This window comes from Acinonyx jubatus, chromosome C1, assembly GCF_027475565.1.
Source record: "Acinonyx jubatus isolate Ajub_Pintada_27869175 chromosome C1, VMU_Ajub_asm_v1.0, whole genome shotgun sequence".
Taxonomy (NCBI): Eukaryota; Metazoa; Chordata; class Mammalia; order Carnivora; family Felidae; genus Acinonyx; species Acinonyx jubatus.
In genome coordinates, this window is record NC_069381.1 from 8,862,469 (window position 1) to 8,890,165 (window position 27,697).

Here is a 27,697-nt window from a genome sequence, read left to right on the forward strand (position 1 = left end):
TCACCCAGAATTTGCCATCGCCCATCCCTAGCCTAAAGAAGGCGTTGGGTCTGGAGAAGCCAAAAGAGATTTGGGGAAGGGTGTCGCCATTGTACTGAGCGCCCCCTGCTGCTTCTTGGGGGAGGGGGTGCTTCCCTTGATCTCGGGCAAAGCAGGAAGGGCTACAAAGGACCACTCTGACAGCTGGATATCCAAGGAGTTTAGGGCCCACAAGACTGACAGGAGATTCTCGCCTGCTTTGTGCCCTCCTGAGTGCCCAGCACCCCAGGGTTGGCCCCACAGATGCTCGATAAAAGTGTGTGACCTGAGTTAGAGCCTGAGGCTAGATGGGCCTGAGGTGACTGCGCCTTTTCCCTTGGACCGGTGCCAGCTGGTGGCCTGTGTTCAGCCACAGGCCCCACCAGGCCCCTGCGCGGCTCTCTATGGCAGTGGGCTGACCCCACAAACTAAATTTCCCAGGTTGCCTTGTCAAACGTTTTCCATCTTAGGTTCGGCCAGTGGGAGGCACTGGTGGGAGACGAGGGGACGAAAGGAAGGGAGAAGCCAGGATATTTCCCTTCATTGTGCTTCACATGGTGTCTCCTGCAGTGGCTCTGTCTCCTCCGTGGTTCCAGATTCCCCCAGACGCCCTGGCTCCTGGCTCTGGTGGTGCCATCTTCAGCCACAGGGGTGGTGGCAGCATCTTGTGGTTGTTAATCTTAGGGTTATCTCCCCTTCTTCTAATTGTCCTTTTAATTCCTTTAACACCTTTCTAACTAATTCCTCTGTATTAAATCCACTATATAGAAGGGCGCCTGGGTGGCTCAGTTGGTTAAGCATCCGACTCTCGACTTCGGCTCTGGTCATGATCTCATGGTTCGTGAGATTGAGCCCTATGTTGGGCTGTGCACTGACAGCACAGAGCCTGCTTGGGACTCTCTCTCCCTCTCTCTCTCAAAATAAATAAATGAACTTAAAAAAATAAATATCCTTGATAGAATCACTAGGCAGAGGTTTGCTTTTCTCTCGACTTGGCTGCCACCTACCCTTTGGGTCCACTGATGGAGTTGGGATGGGAAGCAGGGTCCCAGGAGGATCCCCACATTTGGGTGGTGAAGGAGCCATTCACTGGGATGGGGAGCCATCGGAGGAGCCAGTGGGACCCACTGGGTTTGAGAGGTACGTGGGTCATCCATGGAGAACCACTTGTCCCTGCATCCACCAGGTGACTCCCCCCCCCCCCCCACACTCCTGGTCTTTGGCTCTCTCTTCCAGATCGGGGAGTCCTCAAAACTGCCAGGCGAGACTAGTAAGGGCCAGAAGAAACCTTTGTGCTAGTTTTAGAGGCTGACTATACAGAGTCAAGTTTGTGGGTTGTGCTAGCCGCACCCTCAGCGTGGCCTATCTCTTAGAAATGTTTGGGAACCAGGTAATTTCCCAGACTCCTGGTCAGGAGATGGGATTTTCCACCTCACAAGAGTCACTTCCCAGTTTCATTCAGTGCCTAGATGCACCAACCTTGCTATCTCCATCATGGGGGTTGGTGGCCCAGAGCAGAGGTCCCTGAACCTCTTGGCAGCCTGCAGTGAGGGAATGGGAGAACAGAATTGTCTCCTGTGGCCCTGCCCACCCCACTCCTCCGAAATGCCCTGTGTGCTGGGGGCAAGGACTCCCAGGCCTGGGGGAGTGAGTTCTGGCCACACGGGGCTGGCCCTTGCTTTAGAGTTGTGGCTCGGGGCGCCTGGGTGGCTCAGTCGGTTAAGTGGCCGACTTCGGCTCAGGTCACGATCTCGCGGTATGTGAGTTCGAGCCCCGCGTCGGGCTCTGTGCGGACAGCTCAGAGCCTGGAGCCTGTTTCGGATTCTGTGTCTCCCTCTCTCTGACCCTCCCCCGTTCATGCTCTGTCTCTCTCTGTCTCAAAAATAAATAAATAAACGTTAAAAAAAAATTAGAGTTGTGGCTCAACGAGGAGGAAGATGGAAGATGGCGAAGATAGCAGGGAGCGTGGGTGCTCGGTCGTGATGCGAGCCCCAGGGGAGCCCGCCAGCCCTTGCGGCCCTTGGCCTGGGCTCTCTCTGGACGCCCTCAATTTCCCAGATGGCTTTCTGTCCTAGCCTTGTTTACTTGTTCGTCACCTGGACGGAAGACTTAAGAAGGAAGGCAGGGCAGGGTCTGGCTCGCTCTGAGAGGGCTTGAAGAACATTTAAGGACAGGGGCACCTGGCTCAATCTCAGGGTGGTGAGTTCAAGCCCCACACTGGGCATGGAGCCTACTAAAAAAAAAAAAGTTTGAGGATAAATTAACAAATGGATAATAGTAATAACAGCCAACTCAGTATACACAGCTTATTAAGTTACATATACATTTTGTGAGGGTACATACATAACATATATATTATATAGCTTTTAATCTTCAGAAAATGTAACTCTGTGAGGTTAACGCAGAGACACCCTCAGACGGTCTGGCTCGAGTCCAAATGAGTGAATTATATAGAACACTGGTGGTCCCCCAGAGCTAGTGTCACCTTTGGGAGATGTTTTTCCAAATTAGTGTCCCATCCCCACAGGAATGGGGAGCCAGCGGGGGAAGGGAGTGGGTGGGAGGGGTAGGTGGATGCAGGGCAGGTTGAGAGGCACAGCCTGGGGGCAGCAACAAACCTGGTGGGGGGGTGACTTCAAGGGGAAGGGGCACGAGAAGGAGGTGGAGGCGGAGGGGTCCCCGAGAGCGGGAGCCCGGGGCGAGTTGAGGGGGTAAGAGCCGGGGCAGGGACGCGGGGCCAGGCGCGAGGGGGGCGGGGAGGAGGCGTGGTCGAGAGGCCCCGCCCCGCCCCGCCCCCTCCACCTGCCTCCCTCCGGCCGCCAGAACCCAGGCTTTCGCTTTCCGTCGGAGGCGCCGGAGGCAGCGGGGCGCGGAGAGGAGGCGCGAGGGCCCAAGGGCGCGACAGCCAGGGACGGCCGGACCCGCCCGCGCTCCCGCCGCCGCACGCATGGCGCCCGCCGCCCTCTGGGCCACGCTGGCCGTCGGACTGCAGCTCTGGGCCGCGGGGCGCGCCGTGCCCGCCCAGGTGGGTGACCCGCGCGGCTCTCACGCCCACCGGTTGGCGCGCACCCCACCCCCCCATCCCGGAGCGCGGTGTCGGGGCTCGGGGAGACCGAGGCGCCGCCCCCTGAGGGTGAGACGGTCGCCGCGCGCGCCCGGAGACCCGCCGGGACCCTCCCCAGGCCTGTGTGGCACACGTGCGCTCCGGCCGCGAACTCCGCCCCCGCCGCCCCGGGGCGCAGCCCGTCCCCTCCGGCCGCGCCGACCCGGGCGTTTGGGGCGAGCCGGCCGGCTCCGGGCTGATCCCCGTTAGAGTCTGGCCCCCGACTCAGACACCCCTGCGACTGCGGCGCCCGGCCTGCCTCCCGCGGCGGGGTAGGGGGTCCCGTACCGGGGCGCTGTCCTCGCTGCGGACGCGGGCCCTCTCTTTAGAAGACTTCCTCCTCCTCTGGGCTATGGTTTTCCTCTTTCTTAGAAATGCTAGGGCTGCGCGTCTGAAAGAACAGGGCCAGATGTGCAGTAAGCGCCTAATAAGGGCACAGTAGGACCGTGGGCTGCGTCCCCGTGCGTTTGCGCAGACCCCTTCGCCAGGACCGACTTGGGGTGTCCGGCGACCATTTCAGAGCCTGTTTATTCTTTGCGGACTCTGGGTACTGGGGAGGAGACCGTGTCTTCAGATTCCCCTGGGCTGACCTCCGCGAGGGCTTGTATCTGAGCTCGGGGGACACAGGAGGTGCGGGAGGCCTTCTGGGCAGTTTAGCCAAGGCAGACGGGGCCCCTTAGGGACTGCAGAAACATGGAGAAAACAGGCCTCGTGCACCCACCACGGTAGCAAGGTAGAGTCTGCAAAGGGATCGCGCATCCTTTGCCTCTTTTGGGCTGTCTGCGTGGTCTGGTAAGACAGAGTAACCCCATTTCACAGAGAAGGCAAACTGAGGCTCAGAGAACTAGTATTTTGTGGAAGGGTATAGGGGGCGCTCTTCCTCTAAAGGGGGCATTTCCCCCCTCCAACCTCCTCATGACCTTACCCTGATGAATGTGCGATGTGCTGACTCAGGTGAACATCTTCACGGGGAGGAAGGTGGGAGGTGGCACTGGCTCATGCGGTAATGTGAAGTGACTCACTGGCCACGGCTGGAGACATCTTTAGAGTCCAGCTCTCCAGGGCAGAGGTTGGAGGCTGTCGCACCGGAGTTGAGTCACCTGCAGTGGGTGCCAGGATGTACCCTGGGGCGGCGGTGGGGAGGGGGGGTCTGCCCCAGAGGTTGTCTTGAAAACAGAGGAGGGTCAGGAGAATCCCAGCTCTGAAAGCCTGAGCGCAGGGTCAAGTCACAGACTCGGGCCTCAAGGGGTGTTGTCCTGCCCTGGTGAACCCTGGGGTCATGTGAGCCCATCGGGGGAACAGGTGCAGGGCTTCTCTGTGCAACACCACGCCTGAGTCCCAGAGTAGTGTGAGGGGTCCTTGGTGTCTCTCACTTCCCACGCCTCCGGGCCAGCTCCCGTGTCTGCTCAGGTCCCCTCGCCCCGGACTATGTCCACAGCCTCGGGGCTGGCCTCCTGGCCCCCGCTGCCTCTCCCACTGACCCTCCTTGGTGGCACTGCTCCCCGTATTGGGGTACCTCTGCGCCTGCCCGAGAAGCCTGCTAATGACTCCCAGTGGTGGAGGAAAAAATTCCCCCGGGTGTCTCAGGTTGGAGTGAGTGAAGTATCTGGGTTCTTTCTGCCACCTCTCTGCATCCGTACCCCACATCCAGAGAGACTTGGTCATTGCATTGTCCCCTCTTCACGGCACACCCCTTGCTGCCTCCTTCTGGCCTTTCCCATGAACCACCCTTTCCAGAAAAGCCTTTCCTCACCCTCCCGGTTGGATTGGATCAAAGCTCTTTGTTTCTCCCAAGAACAGACTCTATTCTGCTTTTGAATCTAGTGGTGTCTTATCTACCTCAACAGGTGGAAATTTCTTTGAGCGCAGGGCCTGTGGGGTCCTCTTCCCTCTGGTTTTTATGAACTAAGTGCCAGGCACTGTGCTAGGCCTTTAGTACAGAATCTCACTGAAAGCTTCCTTACAGCAACTCCTAAAAGGCGGGGGAGGGGGTGGGGTGGGGGGTGGGAGAGGTGGTTGCTGCTGTTCCCATTTGGAGACGTGGAAGCTGGGGCCCAGAGAGGTTGTGACGTTTCCCAGGATTACAGGGCTGGGGGCGGGGAGGGGCTGGGGGGATTTGAATGCAGGTCTGCCTGATTCCCCAGCTCCTTCCACACTGTGCTCCCTGTGTCAGGATCTCCCCGCTGCCCCCAGCCAGCTGCCTCACCCACAGTGTGCACTCAGGATTGTTGGCCGTGACTCACCGTAGTTGCAGAAGGAGCCCCCCCGGGGGACCTGAACTGGCTGCAGAGTGTGGCAGATTCATTTTGCCATCCGGGCTTTTGCCTCCTTTAAAAGCCGTTTCTGGCTGGTGTGGAGTGCATCATTCATTCATCTGGTATTCATTCATTCGGCAAATAAATGCGAGGAGAGCTGGTGGAATAGGTAAGGGCACTTGGTGCCCTCTGAGGGGGATGGGCAGGGCCCCTGCCATCTGGCTGTCTGCTGGGAAGGGGGTCGGCCTGCCTCTCACCGGAAGTCTGGAGGCTGAGGGGCCCCTACTACTTGCCTGCTCATTACCCGGGGGGCTGGGGCCAGCTGGGGTTAAGGGGACAGATTGGGGCTCCCAGTTTGACCTGGGGACAATGGCCTTTGATGTGGAGATGGGTGATCTGTGTACCTGCTGTCCCGGGATGCTCCCTGCCCGACCTCCCAGAGGGGAGCCTGTGTGCTGACTGGGGATGTGGCCTGGTGGTTGGTCCTCCTGCACAGGGCGGCGGGCAGCCAGCCAGGCACCCTGGTACGGCGCCGTTCATTCATTCCCCCAGCATTCGTGGACACCTACTCTAGGCCCACCCCGGTGCCGGGCTCTGGGGACCTCAGATGACCATGACCCGGCTCCAGCTCTCCAGGAGCCACATTGCCAATGGTCACAGGCCTGGGCTCTGCCCCTACCTGCCCTTGAGAGCTGGGCCAAGTTAGTGGCATGGACACTGTGGGCCTGGAAAGTACTTCCCACCTTGCTGTCCTCACAGAGCCGAGTGGGTGTGAAAGGTATTGCGGCAGATAATGGCTGAGAGCCTTTCAGGCATTTTCGTGTTAGGTAGTGACCCTCACTGACATCCTGGAGCACCATTGCTTTCCAGGGCTGGGAGATACTTTATGGCCTTGACCATCCAGTGCTTCCTAGAGGAGTAGCCAGGAAAGTTGTATGTTGGGTGGGGTGGGCAGGGGGAGTTTTGATGTCAACCATGGTGTGTGTGTGTGTGTGTGTGTGTGTGTGTGTGTGTGTGTGTTTGTATGTGTCCCATTCAGCTCTCAGTTTTATGCCATGCTGGCTGCTTTTCTGTTCCTCAGGCATGTCACACACACCTACCTCAGGGCCTTTGCACTTGCCTTTCCCTTTCCCTTGAATGCTCCTCCTGCTGATCTCCCCTAGTCTCATCACACTACTTCTTTCTGCTCAAATGAATTCTCCTCAGAGAGCCCTTCTCTGACCATCCTGCCTACAAAAGCTCCCCACCAGGTGCTCTCCCTCCCCTGACCTGCTTTGTTTTCTTTGTTCTGTTTCTTTCACTTTTACCGCATCTTCCTACTGGATTGTAAGCACAGTGAGGGCTGGGACCTGCTCGCCGCTATAGACTCACCGCCTAGAACCGAGGTTCTCATTCTCAGCACCCTTGACATTGGGCCACATCATTGTTTTGGGGCTGTCCTGTGTGTTCTGGTACATTTAGCAGCATCCCTGACATCTACCCACTAGATGCTAGTAGAACCCCCCCCCCCCTTTAGTTGTGACAATTAAAATGTTACCAGATATTGTTGAACGTCCCCTGGGGGAGAAATTGCCCTGGTTGAGAACCGCTGGCTTAGAATAGTGCCTGGCATGTCGTAGGTGCTAGAAAATATTGAGTAAATGTGCAAAAATATTCACTTGACCTGTATCATGGCCCTGTTTTTTGGATGAGGCAGAAGGGTTTGAGAAGCCAGTGGTGGCAGGGCTGGGTTCCAGTCTGTCTCCCTCCGTTTGGGGTATTTCTCTGGGTTCCTCTTCATGCCATATTGGGTCTGCGGAGGCTAGGGGTGCTCTCCTGAAAGTGCTCCCTCCTGTCCTTCACATCCCCTCTCTAGCTCGTGACAGGGCCATCCACTGGCAATGACTCAGGGCCCCGATTGGCATGTGACTGGCCCAGAAGCGGGAAGGGAGGGAAGCTGGGGGTTAGGGAGGAGAGAGGGGTGCCACCAGGGGAACGGGAACAAAGTGGGGATGCTGTGGCTCCCAGTTCCGGGCCCTTTGCTGGGTCATGGGAAAGCAGTATTGATGACTTAGGGGAAGGGCCCAGCCCTCAGAATCAGGCAGATCTCAGCTCAAATCCTTCCTCTGCTGTTTACAGGCTGTGTGTTTTTGGCAAGTCTTTCTATCTCTGGGGAGCCTCTGTGTTTCCAGCTGGAAATGGGAACGACCTCCAGCTCATTGGATGCTTGTCAGGGTTAAAAGTGCTTTGTAGGCTATGCAGTTCACTGGTGGCTATTTGAGCATGGGTGGCTTTGCAGGGCCTGACCTGACTTTGCATTATGGGATGGTGCTCAGGCTGAGGCGGGGACCACCGGGGAGTCAGATTCTCTGTCTCTGAGCCACAAGGGCCCCAAGGTGTGGGTAGCAGACCTCTGGTTGCCCAGAGCTTATGCCCAACATCCCTGAGAGCAACTTTCATTCTGCCCTGCCCTTTCCTGGCTGTCCTTCCTCCCCTGAAGCCCCCTCACTGGGCCTCTCTCACCACCTGTCCGACTGCTTGGCCTCCGGACCCTAGCATGTGGTCACGGTCAGGGGGTCAGGAAATCACTCCCCCACTCCTTTCATGAGTGACAGGTGCTGTATGTCATTTGAGGGTGAGCGAGGGGTACATTTGGCACAGTTTCGAGGAGTCTTAAGACCTCCCTGTGAAAGGGATTGTCTGGCCTCAGCTTCCCTGCCTTCAAGATGGTCCTTCTTCCAGACTATCTCTAAAATCTCTTCCGTTTCTAATCTCTGTGATCCTGAAGTTCTGTTTACTTGTAACCCTGAGAAGGGAAAGCCCTTTGGAGGATCCTCTGAGGCCATTCTCCAGCCTCTAAGGGACCTCCAAGATGGCAAGGCCCCAAGGAAGGAACACTGGCCCAGGTGTCAGGAGAACCGGGTTCCCAGCCCAGCACTGCCACTGGCTTGCTGTGTGACCTCCTTCAGGTTACTTAGCTTCTCTGGGGCTAAGCATTCCTCTCTATTAAACCTCCCACCACTGATCCCAACACTCTCCTGGAATGTTGGGGAGGTGCTAACTTTGCATGTGTTTAACAAAGGCCTAGACCGAGGAGGGGTGTGTGTCTAAAAGTTTTCCCAGGAAGCAGAGCCCAACACTCCCCACTGCGAATATCTTGGCTTCCCAGCCTCTCTTCCTGTTGACCTCAATCCCGCTGGCTTTGCCTGGAATGATTCCTTGACTCAGGCCCCAGTGGCACCAAGAATTCCTGGCTGCCTGTCAACTTGCATCCAGAACAAGATGCAGAACCCTCAGGCAGAACAGGACTCATGGCTTTCCTGCCTCCTTGCCACTTAGTAAAATTCAGAAGCCAGACTCCCTGGGGCCTCAAACCGTGAGTAAGTCTATGCCGTGGGCACCCACTGCAGGGCCTGCTGTCTGGGAACCCACGAGTTCAAGGAAGCCTCGGTGGGAGTGACGGTCTCCTCGAAGAAGCCCTCTGTTACCTGTGATGGGCACACAGCCCTCCCCGCTGGTGCTGAGTCTGGCAGGCGTCCTTCACAGCCCCGGGGCTTTGGGCATTTGTCCCCCCTCTGCCGAGCTACTGACTGTGGGGCTAGGACTCTGAAGCTCAAGGCCCACCCCTGTGGGGCTCACGGTCATTTTCCACTGTGGCATGTTGTGAGGTCACTGGGGAAATAGTGACATCACTGTGGTTTGGGGCACTTGGGGTGCGCACCCAGTAGGAGGAAGTGTCTGTTTACCGACTGGGGTTTGGGAAAATAGATTTCCTTCTGCCCCAGAGGTGAGCGGCGCTGGGGGAGCTGAGTTGCGGGGTCAGCTGTCCAGGAGGCCCCAGGCTGGAGCCGTGGTCTGGTCTCTGCCCTGCTCTCTTGTTGTCTGACGCACTGTTCTACCTCTCTGAGCCTCCACGTCTTCTTTGCAGGGACAGGCTTCGTCTCTGGTGTCACCTGTGGGACACATAGGCAGTGTGGAATGCGGAATGACTTCAAGAGCCACAGGATGAGTCTGTTTCTGGGTCCTCAAGAGGCCAGCAAACTGCTGCTCTGTCCGTGACTTTGGAGCCGGGGCCCTGAGTTGACCCAGCCCCTCCGACAGGGCAGAAATCCCCAGGGGGTTTTGTTTGTTTTCTTTTGATGTCCAGACGGTGGCCCACCCATCTGTTTCAATCTGAGCTTGGCCCTGAGTGGGCATGGCTGCTGTGGCCACAGGTTCAGGGAATTGAGTGGGCCTGCGATGCGAGGTGGGGAGCAGTGTGGGGAAGGATTTGGGGACAGGACAGGCAGGCTGTGTACGGGTATCTTGTGGGCCGTCCGTGGGAGGCCTTCTCCAGCGCCTGTCAGGAGAGATGCCATGGGCTGTAGAAGTGACCAGAGCGTGAGGCTGGGAGCTGAGGGGTCTGGGGCCTGGGCCTGGCTCAGTCTCCAGCTCTGGGGGGCCTGGCCACTTTCCTTCTCCTCTCTGAGCCTCAGCTGCCGCAGCTGGAAGTTGAGATCAGCGTGGACCTCGCCCACCCCTGCCTTGGAGTCCTTTGGCCCCGAGTGTTAGACTGGGGGAGGGACTGGGGGAGGTGGTGCACGGGGTGGGGGGCGGTTCGTGGCTTTGGGCAGAGGGTGGAGTGCAGTTCTGCCCCCACACGCCGCCCGCCCTTGGAAGGCCCCTGTCTGGTCTTGACAGTGACCCTCCCGGCAGGGGCACCTTAGTCATCAGGATGCTCACCAGCACGTTGGGCGCCCCGTCTGTCCTTCCTCCTGCTGACCCACAGCCTGGCTTCTGTCTGCCACTCTTAGAGACTCCGGGGTTGGCTTCTCCCTGTTGCCTGCTGCCTCCGTCTCCTGCTCCATCCTGTCCTGTCCTCCCAGCAGCCTTGAGCCCTCCCACACGCATGGCACGATTCCCCCCTGTCCTCCCCAGCCATCGCCACCCCCCCACCCCGTCCCCGAGGGCTTTACTCTCTGCCTGGCCCGCCTCTTGGTCACTGTCCTCATCTTTCCTTGTCATTTTCCTGGTTCTGCCCCCTGCCCGCCACCCCATCCTGGCCTCTTCCAAGTTGTCCTCTTGCGATGACCACACAGGGATCTGTCTAAAAGTTGAGCCCCGAGGGTGAGCAGGATTGAGATGAGTGGGTCCAGGAGGGGGAATGGCGTGGAGGGAGCCATGAGGCAGGTGTAGCAGCGGACAAAAGCCTAGCTGGGGCAAAAGCCTCATTGGGAGCAGTGAGGGCACAAGAGGTTATGGGCTGTTTGGGGCCAACTAAAGGAAGTAGTAACAAATATAAAGATTGCATTAAAAGTGGTTACAGCGGTGATTTTTGGAGTGTGTGCCAAACGCTTTACATGTCTTATGTCACTTAATCCTTACAACAGCCCCATGAAGTGTATACGGTCTATAGATGAGAAGATTGAGGTTTATTAACCTCATTTATTAAACAAACAAACAAACAAACAAACTCTGATGCTGTCAGCTAATAAGGGGGGGGAGGTGGTGGTGTCTGAATTCAAAGCCAGGCGTCTTCACTCCAGCGTCCATGATATGATTTTGGCACAACCCTCACCTCCTATCAGGGGTTGAGGCAGTGGGAAGCCATTGATAGTTTTAGAGCAAGGGAGTGACTAGAGCAGAGAGTGAATTAGGAAGATCACTCTGGCCTTGGTGGGCAAGTCAGATGAGGAGGGACTGTTGCAATAGTTTAAGCAGGAGCTCTGGGCTGAGGGAGTTAGCAGCCAAACAGGAAGGAAGGATCGGAGGCTTCAGGGAGGAATAAGGAGGCCTTTGGACTAGACCTAAGACCTAGTGTGGGACAGAGGTTCTCAGGAGGAGGAGGAGGGGTTGCCCCTCTGTACCCCATCCTGCAACACAAGGTCCCTCTGGCTTCAGCCCTGCCCCGGCCTGAGCCAAGTGATGGTGGCCAGCGTCAGCCTCGTGTTCCTGGAGCTGTCGTGGGCAGCCACCGGTGAGCCTGGCCTCGGTCACCCGGGCTACCGCCGGGGTGCCATGGGACAGTGCATGGCTGATCCACTCGTCCCAGGTGTGAGGTGAGATCTCAGGACTTCTGGGGAACTGCATAGCTCTGCTGCCGAGGGCCTCGAGACCTTGAACTCCGCTCTGAGCTTTGCTTTTCCCCACTGGTAAGGTGGGGATAACAGCGTCTCTGTCACTTTGCATCCGGGCCGCCGGGAGAGTGCAGTGAGCCCAGGGCTGGACTGACATCCCGGGAGGGAGGCGCTTCTGCCTTCCCCGAGCCCTCAATTCTCACAGCCCCTCCTTCCCTGGGGGAGGGCGGTTTTGATAGGAGAGGCAGTGGAGACAGGGAGGTTGAGCTGTGTGCTCAGGCTGTCCGCTTACTAGAGGCGGAGCCAAGATCCCACCGCAGGCCGTCGCGCTCCAGAGCTCTGTACTTTGGCGGTGGTCGGTGGTCGCCGTGGCTGTGACAGGCTCTTATCTGAAAGCTGTTGCTTGGTCTACCCCAGCTAAGGACAGACACCTCCTGCTCTCCTTGCGAGCCATTTCCTGCCCAGTTCTCATGCTGACTCCACCTCGTTTCAACTAATTGGAAATGAAAACTTTTGCATCTGTTAAACAGTTCAGCCTCTGTGAGGCACCTACCGTGGGCCGTGCCCTGGGCTGGACATAGAGCAGCGAGTAATAAAAACTCAACGAGGAACACTTAGCTCTTACTGCCAGCCGGGCACGGCACTGGGCACTTGACACGCATTGACTCAGTGAATCATAATGGCTCCATGTGGCACTATGTTCGTCCCCATTTTACAGATGACAGAACTGAGGCTGGTGAAGGGCAGAGCTGGGATTCAAACCCAGATGTCCGGCTCAGAGCCAGAGTGTGCGGAGGGGGCATGGTGCCTGCCTTTGAGGGGGAGATACTGGGAAACAGGTAATTAACCAAGAAGAGGTCTGGGCAGGGTAGACATCTACTCAGGTTGTCACTGGGGCCCCCAGGAGGGACCTCTGGCGCCATCTGGGAGTTCGGAGGTTTTGCTAAAGTGGTGGTGGAGAGGACCCTTGAAAGAGGCTGGAGACTTGGCCCTGCCGTGGGGGTCGGGATGGTTGGGCAAGGGAACCGGACGCTGCAGGGGGCCGCGCAGCGGTGCCCGGGGCCTCAAGCTGGGGATGAGCTCATGCCCGAGGGCCGTGGAGCCAGTGGTTTTCAACGGGGCCAGACTTGGCTGCAGGAAGGTGATTTGGGGTCCATCTGGAAAGCCTGGGGACCAAGAGTGAGGAGGCTGTAGCTGGCAGGAGATGCCAAGGGTGGGGAGGCGGGAGCCGGGTGAATTGAGGGGGCCGCACCGACAGGCCAGTGTGTTGGGGGGGGGTCGGGAGGGATGGAAAGGGGTGTCCTCTGCAACTAGCCGCAGGGTTCCTTGGGGGCAGGGGCCACATCCTGCCATCTTCGAGCCCTAGCACTTTGCACAAAGGCGGGCCCCAAGAACCGGATACCAGCCCGGGCTTCCTGTCTGCCCCAGGCTCACTTCTAAAGCGACATCACAGGCAGCAGGCAGGGAGTGGGATGTGTCACCCCTGGGCCGCCGTCTGTGATGTGGTCGGTCTTTCCTGACGCAGACGCTGTTCCTCTCCATGACGGCAGGCGAGCCTCCGTTGCCTGGTCCCAACGTCGTTGCCGCGTCGGCCTGGCCTGATGTGGCTGCACCCTGCAGTCCGCGGGGCTCCCACGAACCCCCAAGATCGGGGCCCAAGCGGCTTTGCCGCCTCCCACCGCACCGCAGGGCCCCAGAGACCTGCCATGCAAATGAGGGGGTTTCTCTATTGCTTGAAGATGGTTTCCACCCGTGTCGGGGTCCCTGGGTCCTTCTGCAGATGCCTCTGCCCCTCCCCGTGGCTGCGGCCTCTGCCCCGGGGACCCTGGAGACCCTTTCAGGAGAGTCCCTGAATCTGCCTGCACCTTGCTCACTGAGTGTTCTCCTAGGAGACACGCTTCCCCCCGGGGCCCCTCTTCTATAAGACGAGGGAGCAGGACAAAACCACAGCATATAAAATTGTCCAAGGACACGGAGGCAGATGGAACCGTGACTGCTTCCTGTCTGCCGCTGGCTGGCCGGCTGCTCTCGGACTTAGTATCGAATCTCCCAAAGCCTCTGTTTCTGCACCCCTAAAATGGGGTGATGTTGACCCCCTTGCGTTGCTGAAGGGATAAAACGGGAGAACGCGTGTGGTGCCCAGGGCTGCGTGTATACAGTTGGTGGGTCTCCCGGGTCTGCGCAGCCTCCACGTCCTTCTGGCTCCGCGACAAGGGTAGCTTTGAGAGGCACGTGCTCCTCCCCGAAGCCTGACGCTTCTCCCTGTGACCTCCTCCGCCCTCCTCCCCTCCCCGCCCTCTCCCTCCCAGCGGTGCTCCCAGTGGAGGCTGGGAGAGTGACCCCTTCCCAAGGGCACTGGCATCTAAAGCGGGGGGGAGGGGTCTCCAGAAAATTAAAAGGCCCCGAAGACCCCAAAGGCATCGATAGCGCTCACGGTGGCAGGAAGGGCGGAAGGCTCCGTCCCCAGTTTGGTACTCTCAGATGACGCCATCCTGGCGGCCACAGCTTCTCCTTCCCCGGTCCTGCCCTGCTTTCCCTTCCTCTCTCTCACTGTTTATAAATAGAAGAAATCGAGGGCCGCCACCTTGGGGTACACACGGGGCCGGGCCCGGCTCCAGGAGCGGGAAGGACAGAAGTCATCCGTGCAAGGGTTGCCCAATTCCCCGCGAGGGCACTGACTCCATCTCAGACCGGTGAGGCTGCCCTGGCCTGCCGCTCGCTGGCTGGTGACCCCAGTGAGGGGTCCACCTTGAATTGGTGTCCCCTCCCCCAGCCGTGGCCGCTCTGGGCTCTGGTCGGTCGGGCTCCTCCAGGGTGACAGAGGGAGGGAGGTCGGCAGAGGGAGGGGGCAGCGGGCAGGAAAAGGCACTTCCGACTCACCAGGTGAATGAATGAGGGATCAGAGAGGCGGTGCCTCCTGCTCCCGGGAGGGGCAGAGACTGGGGCGGGGTCGGTGCAGTAATGCCCAGCACCTAGGGAGCAAGTGCTCAGTACTGTTTGCCGAGTGAATGACCGTGTCCACTTTCGTCCCTGACTTCCTCCACCATTAAATGGGGGGGCTGCTGACATGGCGTCTGAAGCTCCTGCCACCTTCGAGCCTCTGCCGCCAGCCTGAGGATGGGTCCTCTCCGGAGCCCGGTGACTCAGGTGGCTCTGGGACGAGCCAGGTCTCGGGCACTGAACGTCCCTGCCTGCTGCGGAGGACCGGCCTGGTCTGAGGTTCCTGGGTGGTCACCTGAGGTCAGAGGTTGTTGGCCCGAGGCTGAGAGGGGTCCCCGGTGCTGGAGGGGCATGTGTGTGTGAGAGAAAGAGAGCCCGAGGAAAGATAGAACCTGTGTGCCCATGTGAGCCAGGGCCGAAGGTCCGGCTTGGCACGGAGGTGGGTGCGTAGGAGCTGGTGGCACTGCGGTGGCTCGGGGACCAAGGCGGAGGGCAGATCCGAGGACCTGGCTCTGTCAGCCGTCCTGAGGAGGGGACAGAGATTTCTCCGGCAGGACCAGAGCAAGAGTCACATCCCTGCTCCGCCCCATCCTTCTTGGATGACCTTAGACAAATGACTTGATCTCCCTGAGCTGTGAGATGGGCACACGCCCCCCTGCTTTGGGGGGTGGAAGTTGGCTTCCGTGAAGCGCCTGCCGCCTGGCCTGGCTCGTAGTAGGTGCTTCGTGAATATCCCGTGGTTTTCCTTCCTCCTCAAAGGGCCAAAGCCGAGAAGCTGGAAGAGTGATGTAGGCCACGTGGTGGGAGGGTGTGCTGAGTTTGGGAGGCACTTGAGGTCCCGGGTCTGTGTCGAGGGGAAGGGACGCTTGGGTCCCGTGTTCTGGGGACCTCCCCAAGAGAAGAGAGGTGGGGGCGCCTGGGTGGCTCAGTCGGTTAAGCATCTGACTTCGGCTCAGGTCATGATCTCGCGGTCCGTGAGTTCGAGCCCCACGTCGGGCTCTGGGCTGACGGCTCGGAGCCCGGAGCCTGTTTCAGATTCTGTGTCTCCCTCTCTCTCTGACCCTCCCCCGTTCATGCTCTGTCTCTCCCTATCTCAAAAATAAATAAACGTTAAAAAAAAAAAAAAAGAGAAGAGAGGAGAAGAGAGGTGGGAGAGGAGGAGCAAGGAGCGGGGCTCTTGTGCCGTGGCCTCAGACACGTCACCTCGCCTCTGAGCGTCTGTGAACGTCGTGGGGAGACTGCGGGACCGCAGATCTCGCACGTGCAGCTGCGCCTGGGAGACAGCGGGTGTGAGGGGCCCCATTCCGCGGGTTTCTTCTGTCCTGGGTGGAGGGAGGCCCATGTTGAGCAGAGGAAATGAAGCAGCTGATCCTGATGTGGTGACACAGCTCTGAAGCCTGTAGGAGGTGAGCGGGGGACCCTCGTGGCCTCCTTGTGCACAGTCCTGTGTCACCCTGGCACCAGCCACGCCCTGGGATGGCCTGGAGCCTTTAGAAGGCCAGGGAGGTGGCTTTGCTGCTCTGTCTCCATTTCGCACAATCTCTGTACCGCATACATTATGTTAGCTAGGTCTGCCCTTCCTCCTCCCTCTCTTCCTTCATGTTATCTCCTCTCCCTCTTATTTACGGATCCCGTCCATCCTTCCATCATCCATTCATCTGTCCTTCCATCCATCCATCATCCATTTTCTCCCGTCCCCCATCCCCACACTGAGTCACAGATTGCCTGCCTGTTTAAATGAGTGGGTTGTTTAAAGTTTATTTATTTTGAGGGGGGAGGGGCAGAGAGAGAGGGAGAGAGGGAGAATCCCAAGCAGGCTCCGCCCTGTCAGGGCAGAGCCCGACGCGGGGCTCGAACTCACAAACTGTGAGACCATGACCTGAGCCGCAGTCGGCCGCTTAACGGATTGAGCCACCCAGCGCCTGTAAATGAGTGGTTAACGGTCATCAGTGATTTCCAAATTTTCACCTGGGGACGCAGTGTTTTGAAAGATTGGGTTGGCTAAACTGCTGAGTAAATTGAGTCATATCCAATTTATTTCCTCATTCTAAAATGTCAGAGCTCCCCTGTGGGTGGGTGTATGTGGATCTGAGCCTCCCCAATACCAGCCCAAGGATCCAGAAGCTTCCACAGCCCTGGGTTTCCCAGAGACCATTTGCCACCTTCTGGGGCCATCCAGAGACCCCTGGCCCATGTGGCCCCTGAGGTGACTGAGGCCTGGCTCCCAGGGCTGTGGTTTGGCCGGGCCTCTGCTCTGGGAGCTCCGCAGTAGAGGGAGTGACCTTTTGTCCCACTCTGCAGAGGGGCTTTCTGTTCCTCATTGTTTAGCCATGACAGGGCTGTGGTTGTTGGAGTTTCTTCTTTGTTTTGTTTTTTTTCCCTCTGTCCGAGAGCATAAACAGGCTTTAAGATTGCTCAAGGGAGGGCTGACCTCTTCTGCCAACCGCCAGCTCCTGGGCTCTGGAATCACACAGAACGACAGGAGGAAGTGCAGGGAAGGGTGTTTATAACCAGATTCTGACAGGAAGAGGCCCCGGAGGGGAGGCCTCCGGGCAGTGGCCTGGGGGCTATGGGGGTCCCGCTGTCTGCCTACATCCAGGAACCCTTGGCCTGTGGGTGGAGAGAGCACAGACTTGGCCAAGGCAGGGCCCTTTCCCATCAGGCCTTTTGAACCCTGACAGGAAATCCTCCCCCCAGACAGGGCAGGCCTCCCCCGGCTGCACCACAGGAGCTTCCCTGGGAGGGTGAGGGTTTCTTTTGCCACCAGGAGCCTCACTGGCCCTGTGGCTCTCAGCCCTGCGTGAGTGAGGGGCTTCCCTATTACTGCTGAGGTTCCATGTGGGGAAGAAGCCCACAGTGTGCTGTGCTGGCAGGGGGAGGGTCCATGAGACCTGTGCCAGCCACCCTGCCGGGGGTGAGAAGGAGGTGCAGCCCTCCCTGCCCTCGGGGCAGCTGCCTCGGGGGCGGGGGGCGGGGGGGGGCGCTCAGCCAGAGGAGGGGCACAGCCCCTGCCCTCAGGGAAGCCACACAGCCGCAGCCTGCAGGGAGGGCCCGTGTGGGGGCCTGTGGGGGACAGTCAGGCCCTTCGCTGGGGTTAGTACACAGTTGAATGGAGTGTGCAGAGGCGGCTGTAGGATTCCTCTGGTTTAGGGGCTCCCCTAGCCTTTGATCTCTGGGTCTGCTCTGTGTGCCCCTGCCCCCAGATGCTTTGGACGCTGACAGTGAGCCTTACCCCCAACCTCGAGGAGGCCTGATAAGGAGGCTGGCTTCGTCTTTTGTCCAGTACCTGGCATCCTGTTCTAGGACCGGACAGGGAGGGAAGAAGGACTGTGTGTGTGTGTGTGTGTGTGTGTGTGTGTGTGTGTGTGTGTGTGCGCGCGCGCACGTGCGCGCGCGCCGACATGAGTAACTGTGGGCATGTAAGCTTATAGTCCAGATGGGGTGGAAGTTACTTTTTTAGGCTCTGTGCTGTGCAGGATGGTTCCCACTTCCCCTGCCAGCAGCCCGTGTCTTTCCCAGCCTCTCTTGAGGGGTTTTGGCACTGGCCCCAGGGTGGAGGGTGGGCTTCGGGGGCAGGTGTCTGCACCCATGTTTATGCTTCGTGGCCATGGTGCTGGATTGGACCCCTTGAGGAAAGATGTCATGAAGCCCACGGCTTAGATTAGTGACCCCTGAACACCTGCTATGTGCCAGGCCCTGGGGTCATAGCAAAGAGTTACCCCCGACCCCGGGCTCGGAGGGCACCCGTCTTGGGTGGGGGTTGGCATAGCCATGTGTGCCAGGCACCCTGGGGGAGGGGGTCGGGATGTTGGGTCCCAGTGACTATTCAGGGTGGGGTGCGTGCGGGGAAGCCTTCAGGGGGAGCCTGCTGAGAAGAGAGAAACAGGGATTTTTGGGGGGGGTCCTCCCCCACCCCTGCCCCTCCCATGGCTTCCAGGTGTTGGCACTCAGCGGTGTGCCGCCAGGGTGGGTCTGGGGCTGCTCCCCGGGGCTGCTCATCCCCCATGTAGGACCCGGCCAAGAGTCTGGCTTCCCCAGGCTCTGCCAGTCGTGCCCCTGCCCCCAACCCCCGGCGGTGCTGTGAAGGGAGCAGGGGAGGGCCACGTGCAGCTTCCCTGCAGCCCGATCCCTTGGGGGGGGGCAGGCAGGGCTCTGTCAGTCCCACTTGGAGGCCGGAGCCCTTACCAGGCAGCACCCAGGGCAGCTGGGGAATGGGTGCCCTGCTGGGAAAAGGGGCTCTGAGTGGAGAGCAGCAGCACCTGCTCACTAGAGCACCTGGCGCCCCATAGGTGCTCGACGCATGGTAACTTGTCATTGTTGGTCATCGACAACCATTCACCTACTGAGCCCCAACCCTGCGAGCATCCCGTGCTGGAGGCTGAGGGTCTAGAGATGATGAGGCCGTTGTTTCTGTCCCCTGCATTGCAGACACTTATGGGGTGTGTGTGTGTGTGTGTGTGTGTGTGTGTGCGCGCGCGCACGCGCCCATGTGGCAGGACAAGTAGGTACCCCCGTTTCAGCACAATGAGCTGGCTGTTAGAAGGGGCCCTATCCAGTGTTCCGAGAGAGCCCAGAGGAGGAGGAATCGGACACAGCCTGGGGGAGTCAGGGAGGGCTTCTCAGAGGAGGCAGCATTCAGCCAGGAACATGAAGGGGTGATTCCCAGGTGCAGGAAGGAATAGGAGGAATCCTAGGCAGAGGGCCCTCTTGTGCTGGGCACTGTGGTTCTCTGTGACTGAGGCCACTGGCTTTGGTGCCTCACATCCGCCCCCCAGGAGTGGTAGGGGCTAGCCCCGTGCTCCGGCCAGCTGGCTCAGTGCCCCCGCCTACAGACGTGAGTGTGCTACACTGAGGGAAGAAGAAGAGGCAGTGAGAGAAGGCGAAAACTCTCCTACCTTCCCCTCAAAGGGAGAAGTCCCCACGTCAGTAGAGCCGCAACAGGGAGAGGGCCAAACACTTGCAGGCCACAGGATGGGGATATGGGTGTTAAGTATGACAGTCCAGGGGTGGCCATGCTGATGGCTGTCCTTCCCTTCCCTCTTCCAGGTTGCATTACTCCCCTACGTTCCGGAGCCTGGAAGCTCATGCCAAGTGACAGAATACTTCGATGAGAGGACCCAGATGTGCTGTAGCAAGTGTCAGCCTGGTAAGTAAGGGGTGGCCACTGGGGCCCTGACCCACTGGAGAGGGTGTGTGGCGGGCTGGGGGGGGGGGGCTTGGAGTGGGGTAGGGTCACGGCGCTCAATTCTTACCGCATTCCTTCTAGTTCCATGAATTGGCCCCATGCTGCCTCCTGCTTCAGGGCCTTTGCACATGTTGTTCCCTCTTCCTGGCAGAATTCCCAACTCCCTTACTCTGCTTAGCATCTGCTAAGTGTCAGGTGCTGTTCTAAGTGGTGGGAATACAACAGAGAGCAGGGCAGAGAACAGGGCAGAGAAAATCCTCACCCTCATGGATTTTGCATCTGATAGAAGCACAGACAAACCAACAGAGGAAACAGACATGTGGTCCCATCAGAGGGTAAATGCTGTGAAGAAAACAAGGCAGGGTAAAGTCAGTGGAGACAGATGGACTAGGCCTGCTGTTTTATATGGAGCGGTCAGGGAGTCTGACACCCTCTCTGAAGAGCTGACACTTGGACAGAGGCATGCAGGAGGTGAAGGAGTGAGTTGTCCAAATGTACAGGAAACAGCCTGTTGGGTTGGGGAAATAGCAAGTGCAAAGGTCCTGAGGTAGGAACCTGTTTGGCGAACTTGAGGACCAGTGAGGCCAGTGTGTGGCCCAGAGTGAGTGAGTTGGCAGGAGCCATGGTAAGGAGTTTAGATTTTATTCTGCGGAAGCTAGGGAGCCATTGGAGGGCCCCTGAGCCATTAGCCTGAGGTGTGGGCAGGCACATGTGTACCTGTCATCTCCCACAGCCATTTTAAGAGACCTCACAAGTGACTCTTTTTCTGTTAATTGGCAGGGTCCCCGTAAGAAGTTACTGGATTAGCACAGCAGTGAAGATGGCAGGATAGGGCTCAAGGCTCAAGAGAGAAACTCCTTAATGGTTTGCTTTGATGTTGTCCTATCTCCTGGCATGCCTTCTCTCTAGGCCCACAAGTCCCATGTCCTCATCCTTGGCAGGAGACCAGGGACTACATTTGTACTGTCGGCTTACTGCTAGTTCACACCCACAGGTAAAGAGAATTGTAGCTATCGAGAAGAAAGGAGCTAGAAAACCAGTTCTCGCTAAAGTGTGATTGACCAGTAACAGGCAGTCCCATTGGCGGAATCCCAGGCATCTGGAAAGAGCAGAGGGAAAAGTATTTTATGAGCATCAGGGGTTTGGAGATGGAGTGACAGCTGGGACCTGCAAGATGTTGGATGACTCGGTGAAGGACTTGGAACCCTTTCAAAGAGCCTTCCCAGCCAGGCTTTAAGACGCTGGGGCTCTGGGGAACGGTGGATGAGCCCGGGGCCCCGGCAGAGCTCCCACCCCACTGACCTCTGGCCCTTGCTTTCTCAGGCTACCATGCACAGTCGTTGTGCACCGAGACCTCAAATACTGTGTGTGCCCGCTGCGAGGACAGCACCTACACCAAGCTCTGGAACTGGGTGAACGAGTGCTTGAGCTGTGACTCCCGCTGCACCTCTGGTGAGTGGGTTCAGAGCCGGGGCTGGGCCCTGACACCTTCCCCCGGCCGTTGTGCAGCCCAGCCCCTTTGACTGAAAGTTGGCCAGGATTACCCCAGGCCAGGTGTTTTCGTGCTCCGGAGCCTGGGGCTGTATGGGTACAGCCCTTCCCTGTTTACCAACTGCATTTTTTTTTTTTAAGTTTAGTTATTTATTTTGAGAGAGACAGGGACAGTGTGAGTGGGGGAGGCACAGAGAGAGAGGGAGTCGGAGCATCCCCAGTGATCTCCGCACTTGTCAGCGTGCAGCCCGACATGGGGCTCGAACGCGCGAAACCATGATGAGATCGTGATCCAAGCCGAAACCGAGAGTCGGATGCTTAACCTGCCCAGGTGCCCCATCAACAGCATTTTCATCTTCTGTCTCACCAAATCCCCTTTCACGGCCCCATGGGCAGGCAGGCCAAGGGCAGCCATGAGAGAACTGTGCCCGCAAGACCGCGGGCCTTGGCACTGCGTGGCCAGTGTTCTTTTTGCCCCGTGCTGGGGCGTGGGGCGGTCCACCAGCCTGCTGGAGACCAGAGCTCTCTGTGGGTGGCGGGTTGGCTGGGCGACGGGGTGGGCACGGTGGTGGGCAGGGCCGGCGGAGGCGGTAATAACCCTGGGCTGCCCTCTCGCTCGCGTAGACCAAGTGGAGACTCAGGCCTGCACTCCGGAACAGAACCGCGTCTGCACCTGCAGGCCGGGCTGGTACTGCACGTTGAAGAGGCAGAAAGGGTGTCGGCTGTGTGCACCCCTGCACAGGTGCCGCCCGGGCTTCGGCGTGGCCAGGCCAGGTATGGGGCCGGAGCCAGTGGGCCTCGGGGACCCCGCTGGGCCTCTCCTTCATGGGCACCAACCCACCAGCTCAGCCCGGGAATGTCAGCAGTGGTGGCCAGCTGCCCGCCATTTCCCCCTACCTCCTTTCCTCCGGCATGCCAGATTAGACTCCTACTGTGCACTAGGCCCTGGGGATCCAGAGATGGGTCAGCTGAAGCCCAGGGTTGCTGGAAAATCGGGTGGTGCCACGGAAGATGAACCCACATGACCCCGGAGACCAGGAAATTACTAGATTTGGTTAACCGTCAACCTCGGCCCAGTGGGCACGTGCACACACACTTGCGTGTTTTAAGGGATGGAGGTGAAGACGGAGGTCCGTAGGCCCCTCAGACTTCCCCCGGGACTCTTGTGCCAAGGCCCAGTTGTTCTGCTAAGTATTTGAGTTGGCGACGGGTTCCAATTTTTCCTCGAAGGAACTGCAACGTCAAATGTGGTGTGCGCTCCCTGTGGCCCAGGGACGTTCTCCGACACAACGTCGTCCACAGATGCCTGCAGGCCCCACCGGATGTGAGTGGCTGGGTCGTTTGGTTCTGGAGGAGCAGGGAGGGCAGTCCCTGGGCGACCGTGGGGTCTAGAGCACAGACTGGCCATGCCATGGTGCCTGAAATCCCCGCATGCGTTCCCTCGGGTGGAGGCATTGCCAAACCCCTGTTCAGCTCCTGGGTGGGTTTATCCTACAGTGGGTGGGTGGGGCCCAGCACAGACAGCAGGTGAGTGGCACCCTTGCCCTGGCAGTCAGCACTGGGTGGGGGGGGGGCACGGGGAGAGGTGGGGAGGGGACAGACAGGGGCGGTTCTGAGGGGTCGTGTGGCACGAATACTCTCTCCTCCCTCCTGGCTCCCATGAGTGAGCCCAGCCATGCTGAGTCCTCAGGCCTCTGTTGTGCCCTGACCAAGCCTCCTCCTCCCTCAGCTGTGGCTCAGTGGCCATCCCTGGCAATGCAACCATGGATGCCGTCTGCACATCTGTGCCTCCTACCCTGAGGATGGCCCCACGCCCAGCCCCCACGTCCCAGCCAGCGTCTACAGTATCCCAGCAAGTGGAGCCGACTCCAGGCCCTCGCACGGCCCCTAGCACCTCCCTTCTGTTCGTGATGGTCCCAACCCCCCCAGCTGAAGGGCTCAGCACGGGCGACATCTCTCTCCTCATTGGTAAGTCCCAGGAGGGCTCCTTCAGCCTCCCTGCGTCCCTTCCCCTGTTCGAGCTCCGAGTCTCTCTGAGAGCCCCCTGCAGGCTGCACCCTTTGCTCTGCTCTGGGAGGCGAGTGATGAGGCTTGTCTTCTTCCAAGACCTGGTGCTGTCACGAAGAACTGCCCGGGTGGGAGAGGCAGGGTCCGCGTTTTATCTGCAGGCAGAGGTGGTTTCCTGGTTGCCGTCTCTGATGAACTCATTAGCCGCTGGGGTGGGCCAGGTTACCCCATGGGCTTCCCTTCTGGGATTAGGACTACCTCAAGGCCAGAGGTCTCAAACTGGTGACCCTGGGGCTGGATGTGGCCAATAGACATGTCTTGTTTGGTCAGATTTTTTGGTTATTTGTCTTGTGATTAAATTTGAGAGTCAGGCTTGCCCCTCCTGTGACATCCCAGACGTGTTTGGTCACTGACTTAGCTGCCTGGCTCCCTGGTATGTTTGAGTTTGCTTTCTGTAGTTGTTTGGAGCTTTTCTTTTTTGTCCTTCTAGGACTGATTGTGGCTGTGACAACCTTGGGTCTGGTGATCATAGGGCTGGTGAAATGTGTCATTATGACCCAGAAAAAAAGTAAGTTTTCATTCCTTTTTCTTTCATGCATTCATTCTTTCATTCATTCATCCGTTTCTTCAGGACACATTCATTCATTCATTCATTCATCCATTTGTTCAGGACAGATTCATAATTCATTCATTCAAGCATTTGTTCAGGACACATTCATTCATTCATTCATTCATTCATTCATCCGTTTGTTTAGGAAGCTTTTCTGGGGTGCCTCCGGTCAGTCCAGTGCTGGGCATAGCTTTGTGGGTCAGACAGCTGGATAGGGCAGCCCCTGTTCTGTAGGAGCTCAGAGCCTGGGGTAGAAGGCAGTGCCACTAACTTACCTACTAAAGAGGCAAGATGCGGGGCACCTGGGTGGCTCAGTCGGTTTGGCGTCCGACTTTGGCTCAGGTCATGATCTCATGGTTTGTGAGTTCGAGCCCTTCATCAGGCTCTGTGCTGACAGTGCAGAGCCCGTCTCTGGATCCTCTGTCTCCCTCTCTCTCTGCCCCTCCCCGGCTTGTGTTCTCCCTTCCTCCCTCTCTCTCAAAAATAAACTTTAAAAAAAAAAGAAAAAAAACACCTTTAAAGAAGGCAAGATGCCACAGAGCTGTCCAAGGGGGTGGGAGTCTAGGATTATGTCTGGAAATCCCGGGGGAGTCAGGCCTTCTGGAGCAGGTGGCATCTGAGCTGAGTCAGATTTCCACGGGCAGACGTGTGTAGGAAAGAAAAGGCACGCTGAGGAGAAGGCACGGTGTGAGCACATAGGGGGACGCCAGAGAATGGTTGAGCGTGGCAGAGGGGGTGGGACACGGTCGGGCCCTCTGGGGAGTTGGGGAGGGCAACTGTGCACAGCCCCCAGGGCTGGGCCTGCTCTGGCTGGTTCCGCTTGGGCCCCATGCTGCCCTCCTAGTTAGAGCAGGTGCGGCCTGAGGAAGCCATGCTCCCTGACTTGTCGCCTCTCTCTTCTTTGCAGAGAAGCCCTTCTGTCTACAAGGAGAAGCCAAAGTGGTGAGTACCCCCTCTGCCCTCCCCCTCCTCCTCCTCGCCAGTCTCCTTACTGGTGGGCCATGTCGTGCCCACGGGCACTGGTGCATTCTGGGGGTTGGTCTGTCCGGTGTCTGGGGGTGCGCAGCCCTGGGAGGCCGAGGAAGGGCCAGCCTATGTCTGTCCCTGGGGGTTAGGCAGCCCTCCGTGGGCTCCAAGAGGCTGCAAGTGTGAAGGGCACCATCAGAGCACAGGGCGCTGGCGGTGTCAGCGGCAGGCACGTGGTCACGGACGCATAGTGTGACGGCGGGCAGATGTGAAATGGCGCATGACTCCGTGTCTTCGCCGTCGGAAGGAAACAATGTCTGCTCAGCCCAGCCTGCAGGGCAGTGCCATTCGCTCAGCGGCAACAGTTGGCGGGCTGTCGGTGACCTTCACAGAGCGCTTCCCCGTGGAGCCGCGCTGGGGTACCCTGGTTTTCCAAAGAGGGCCTGGCGTCCTCTCTGGGGTTGAGGTAGAGGCGGGAGTTTGGGTCCCAGACCCTGGGCCCTGCTCTCCACTTCGATCAAAGCAGCTCACCTTTGATCCTTTTTAAAAAAAATTTTTTTTCACGTGTATTTATTTTTGACACAGAGACAGAGTGTGAGTGGGGGAGGGGCCGAGAGAGAGAGAGAGAGAGAGAGAGAGAGAGAGAGAGAGACAGAGAATCAGAAGCAGGCTCCAGGCTCTGAGCTGTCAGCAGAGAGCCCGATGTGGGGCCTGAACTCCCGAACTGTGAGATCATGATCTGAGTGGAAGTCGGACGCTTAACCAACTGAGCCACACAGGTGCCCCAGTTAAAACATTTTTTTAATGTTTATTTATTTTTGAGGGAGAGAGACTGAGTGTGAACAGGGGAGGGGCAGAGAGAGAGGGAGACACAGAATCTGAAGCAGGCTCCAGGCTCTGAGCCATCAGCGCACAGCCCCACGTGGGGCTCAAACTCACGGACTGTGACATCGTGATCTGAGCCGAAGTCAGACGCTTAACTGACTGAGCCACCCAGGTGCCCCGATTCATTCTTTCTCTCTCTTTCTTTCTTTCTTTCTTTCTTTCTTTCTTTCTTTCTTTCTTTCTTTCTTTCTTTCTCTTCCTTTCTTTCTTTCTCTTCCTATCTTTCTTTCTTTTTCTTCCTTTCTTTCTTTTTCTGTCTTTCTTTCTTTCTTTCTTTCTTTCAATTCCTTCCTTTCTTTCTTTCTCTTCCTTCCTTTCTTTCTTTCTCTTTCTTCCTTCCTTTCTTTTTCTTTTTTTCTTTCTTTCTTTCTTTCTTTCTTTCTTTCTTTCTTTCTTTCTTTCTTTCTTTCTTTTTCTTCCTTCCTTCCTTCCTTCCTTCCTTCCTTCCTTTCTTTCTTTCTTTTTTTTATAAATTAGGGTGCGTGAGGGACTTTTGTTAGAGACAGACCACTGACACAGTAGTTCATCAGTTTCTTATCAGGAAGGCCTTTGCCTGAAAGTGACCGAAAACTTAAGGATGACTTAAAGCAAAGGGGCTTTTCTTGCAACCCAGAGTTCGGGGGGCTGACAGCTGCTGGAACAGTTGGGTTGCATCCTGTGAGGTCGGCAGGACCCTAGGCTCAGCCACCTTCAGCCTGTTGGCCTTTGTTCTCTTGCTTGTGGCCTTATATCATAAGATAGTGGGCCCCACTTTGCATGTGGCCTCCAGGTTTGAGGCAGGAAAAAGACGGGAAAGAGAGTGGCCGGGCCATTGATGGTGCCTTTTATCAGGAAATCAGACGCTCATAGCCCTGAGTGGGCTTCTCCTTCCCTCTCATTGGCCAGAGTGGTGTCGTGGGGACCACCCTTAGTTGCAAGGGGGGGCTAGAAAAGGGGGCGCTTTGCTTTCCCAGCCTCTGTGGTGGAGGAGGGGAGGGACAGGACTTGGAAACGGGTGCGGGGTGAGCTAGGACACAGTGTTTGCTGCAACCCCGTGCCTGGTAGGCAGGGCAGAATTTTTACCCACTTTACAGATGGGGAAACAGAGTCTGAGGCACTCCCTCCATGTCCCCTGTCCTGCTGGGGCAAGGTTTCTTGACTTCAGCAATTTTGATACCTGGGGCCAGATCATTGTTTGTCACGGGGGGGCTGTCCCCTGCATTGGAGGCTGTTTGGCAAGATCACCGGCCCCCCCCACCAGATGTCGGGAGCACCGTTTCTCAGGACCAGCAACCGGAAATGCCTCCAGATACTGCAAAATGTCCCCTGGAGGAAGGACAGACTTGCCCCTGATGGAGAATGGCTGTGCGAGGGAAGAAGCTCAGCCCTTGGTGGCCCAGTGCCCAGGGTTTACACAGGGAGTTGGACTTGGAAGGGACTAGAGACTGATCTCCCCTCGGGCAAGAGAAGAGGTGCAGAGAGGGAAAGCGGCTTGTCCCAGGCCATACAGCAGTGTATCTCTGGACCCCTGGCCCAGTGCTCTTTGACCTGCCCTGCAGTATTTCAGCAGATGCACGTTCTGGTTTGGAGGTTCAAACCATTTCTCCTTCCTCCAGCGTGCAAATGCCACTCCTTCCTTTTTCTCTGGCTTCAGTTCAGCGATGCTGACAGCTGCTGCCGGGTGGCACTGAGAGCCAACACACCCAGCAGCCTCACTACCACATTCTGTCTCCCCACCCAGGGTTTCCCAATACTCAGTGCGCTGAGGGTGTCTCGGGTGTGGCCCCAGCAGCCTCTAACTTCCCCTTTCCGTTCACGGAGTTTCGTGTTCACTGAGTGTAGCTCAATTATCTGCAGAGTGTGGTTGAGTATCGCGCCCAGTGGTGTGCTGGTAATCGGCTCTCTGGGCGGGAAAAAAAACAAAAAACCCCAAAAACCCGAGCTCGAATTTGCGGTGTTTGCTCCCACCATGGCCGGTCTCAAGCTGCCAGGAGCTTGCTGAGTGTGCAGCTGGGAGGAAGCGTGTGAGCCCGCTGCTCCTGAGCCCCATGCCAGGCCTTTTGCCTGTCCCCTGCCACCGAACCCTCACGCACCCCTGTGAGACAAGCACTAGAACCAGTTCCATTGTGCAGATGAGGACCCTGAGACCGAGCGAGGGTCAGCTACCCATGTTAAGCTTAGACCACTAGGTAAGGGGCATAGCCCGGGTTCGAGACCCAGTCT

At 57.9% G+C, this 27,697-nt stretch overlaps 1 protein-coding gene and 1 long non-coding RNA gene across 2 annotated transcripts in view; one reads left to right on the plus strand and one right to left on the minus strand.

Moving 5' to 3' along the window:
• Positions 1–2,364: 2,364 nt before the first annotated feature.
• LOC113599537 (uncharacterized) lies at positions 2,365–8,988 on the minus strand. Its single transcript, XR_003420419.2, has 4 exons — positions 8,844–8,988; positions 4,047–4,221; positions 3,410–3,512; positions 2,365–2,503 (listed from the first exon to the last, which is right to left on the minus strand). It is a non-coding gene; the product is annotated as an uncharacterized LOC113599537 (long non-coding RNA).
• The window catches only part of TNFRSF1B (TNF receptor superfamily member 1B), a 32,979-nt gene continuing 8,114 nt past the window's right edge, over positions 2,833–27,697 (plus strand). Inside the window, exons 1-8 of the mRNA XM_027060382.2 lie at positions 2,833–3,043; positions 19,398–19,497; positions 20,860–20,988; positions 21,652–21,801; positions 22,258–22,351; positions 22,757–22,995; positions 23,525–23,602; positions 24,552–24,586. Of these exons, the coding sequence (XP_026916183.2) occupies positions 2,966–3,043; positions 19,398–19,497; positions 20,860–20,988; positions 21,652–21,801; positions 22,258–22,351; positions 22,757–22,995; positions 23,525–23,602; positions 24,552–24,586 (903 nt within the window). The 5' untranslated portion in view covers positions 2,833–2,965. The remainder of the gene's footprint in view (positions 3,044–19,397; positions 19,498–20,859; positions 20,989–21,651; positions 21,802–22,257; positions 22,352–22,756; positions 22,996–23,524; positions 23,603–24,551; positions 24,587–27,697) is intronic.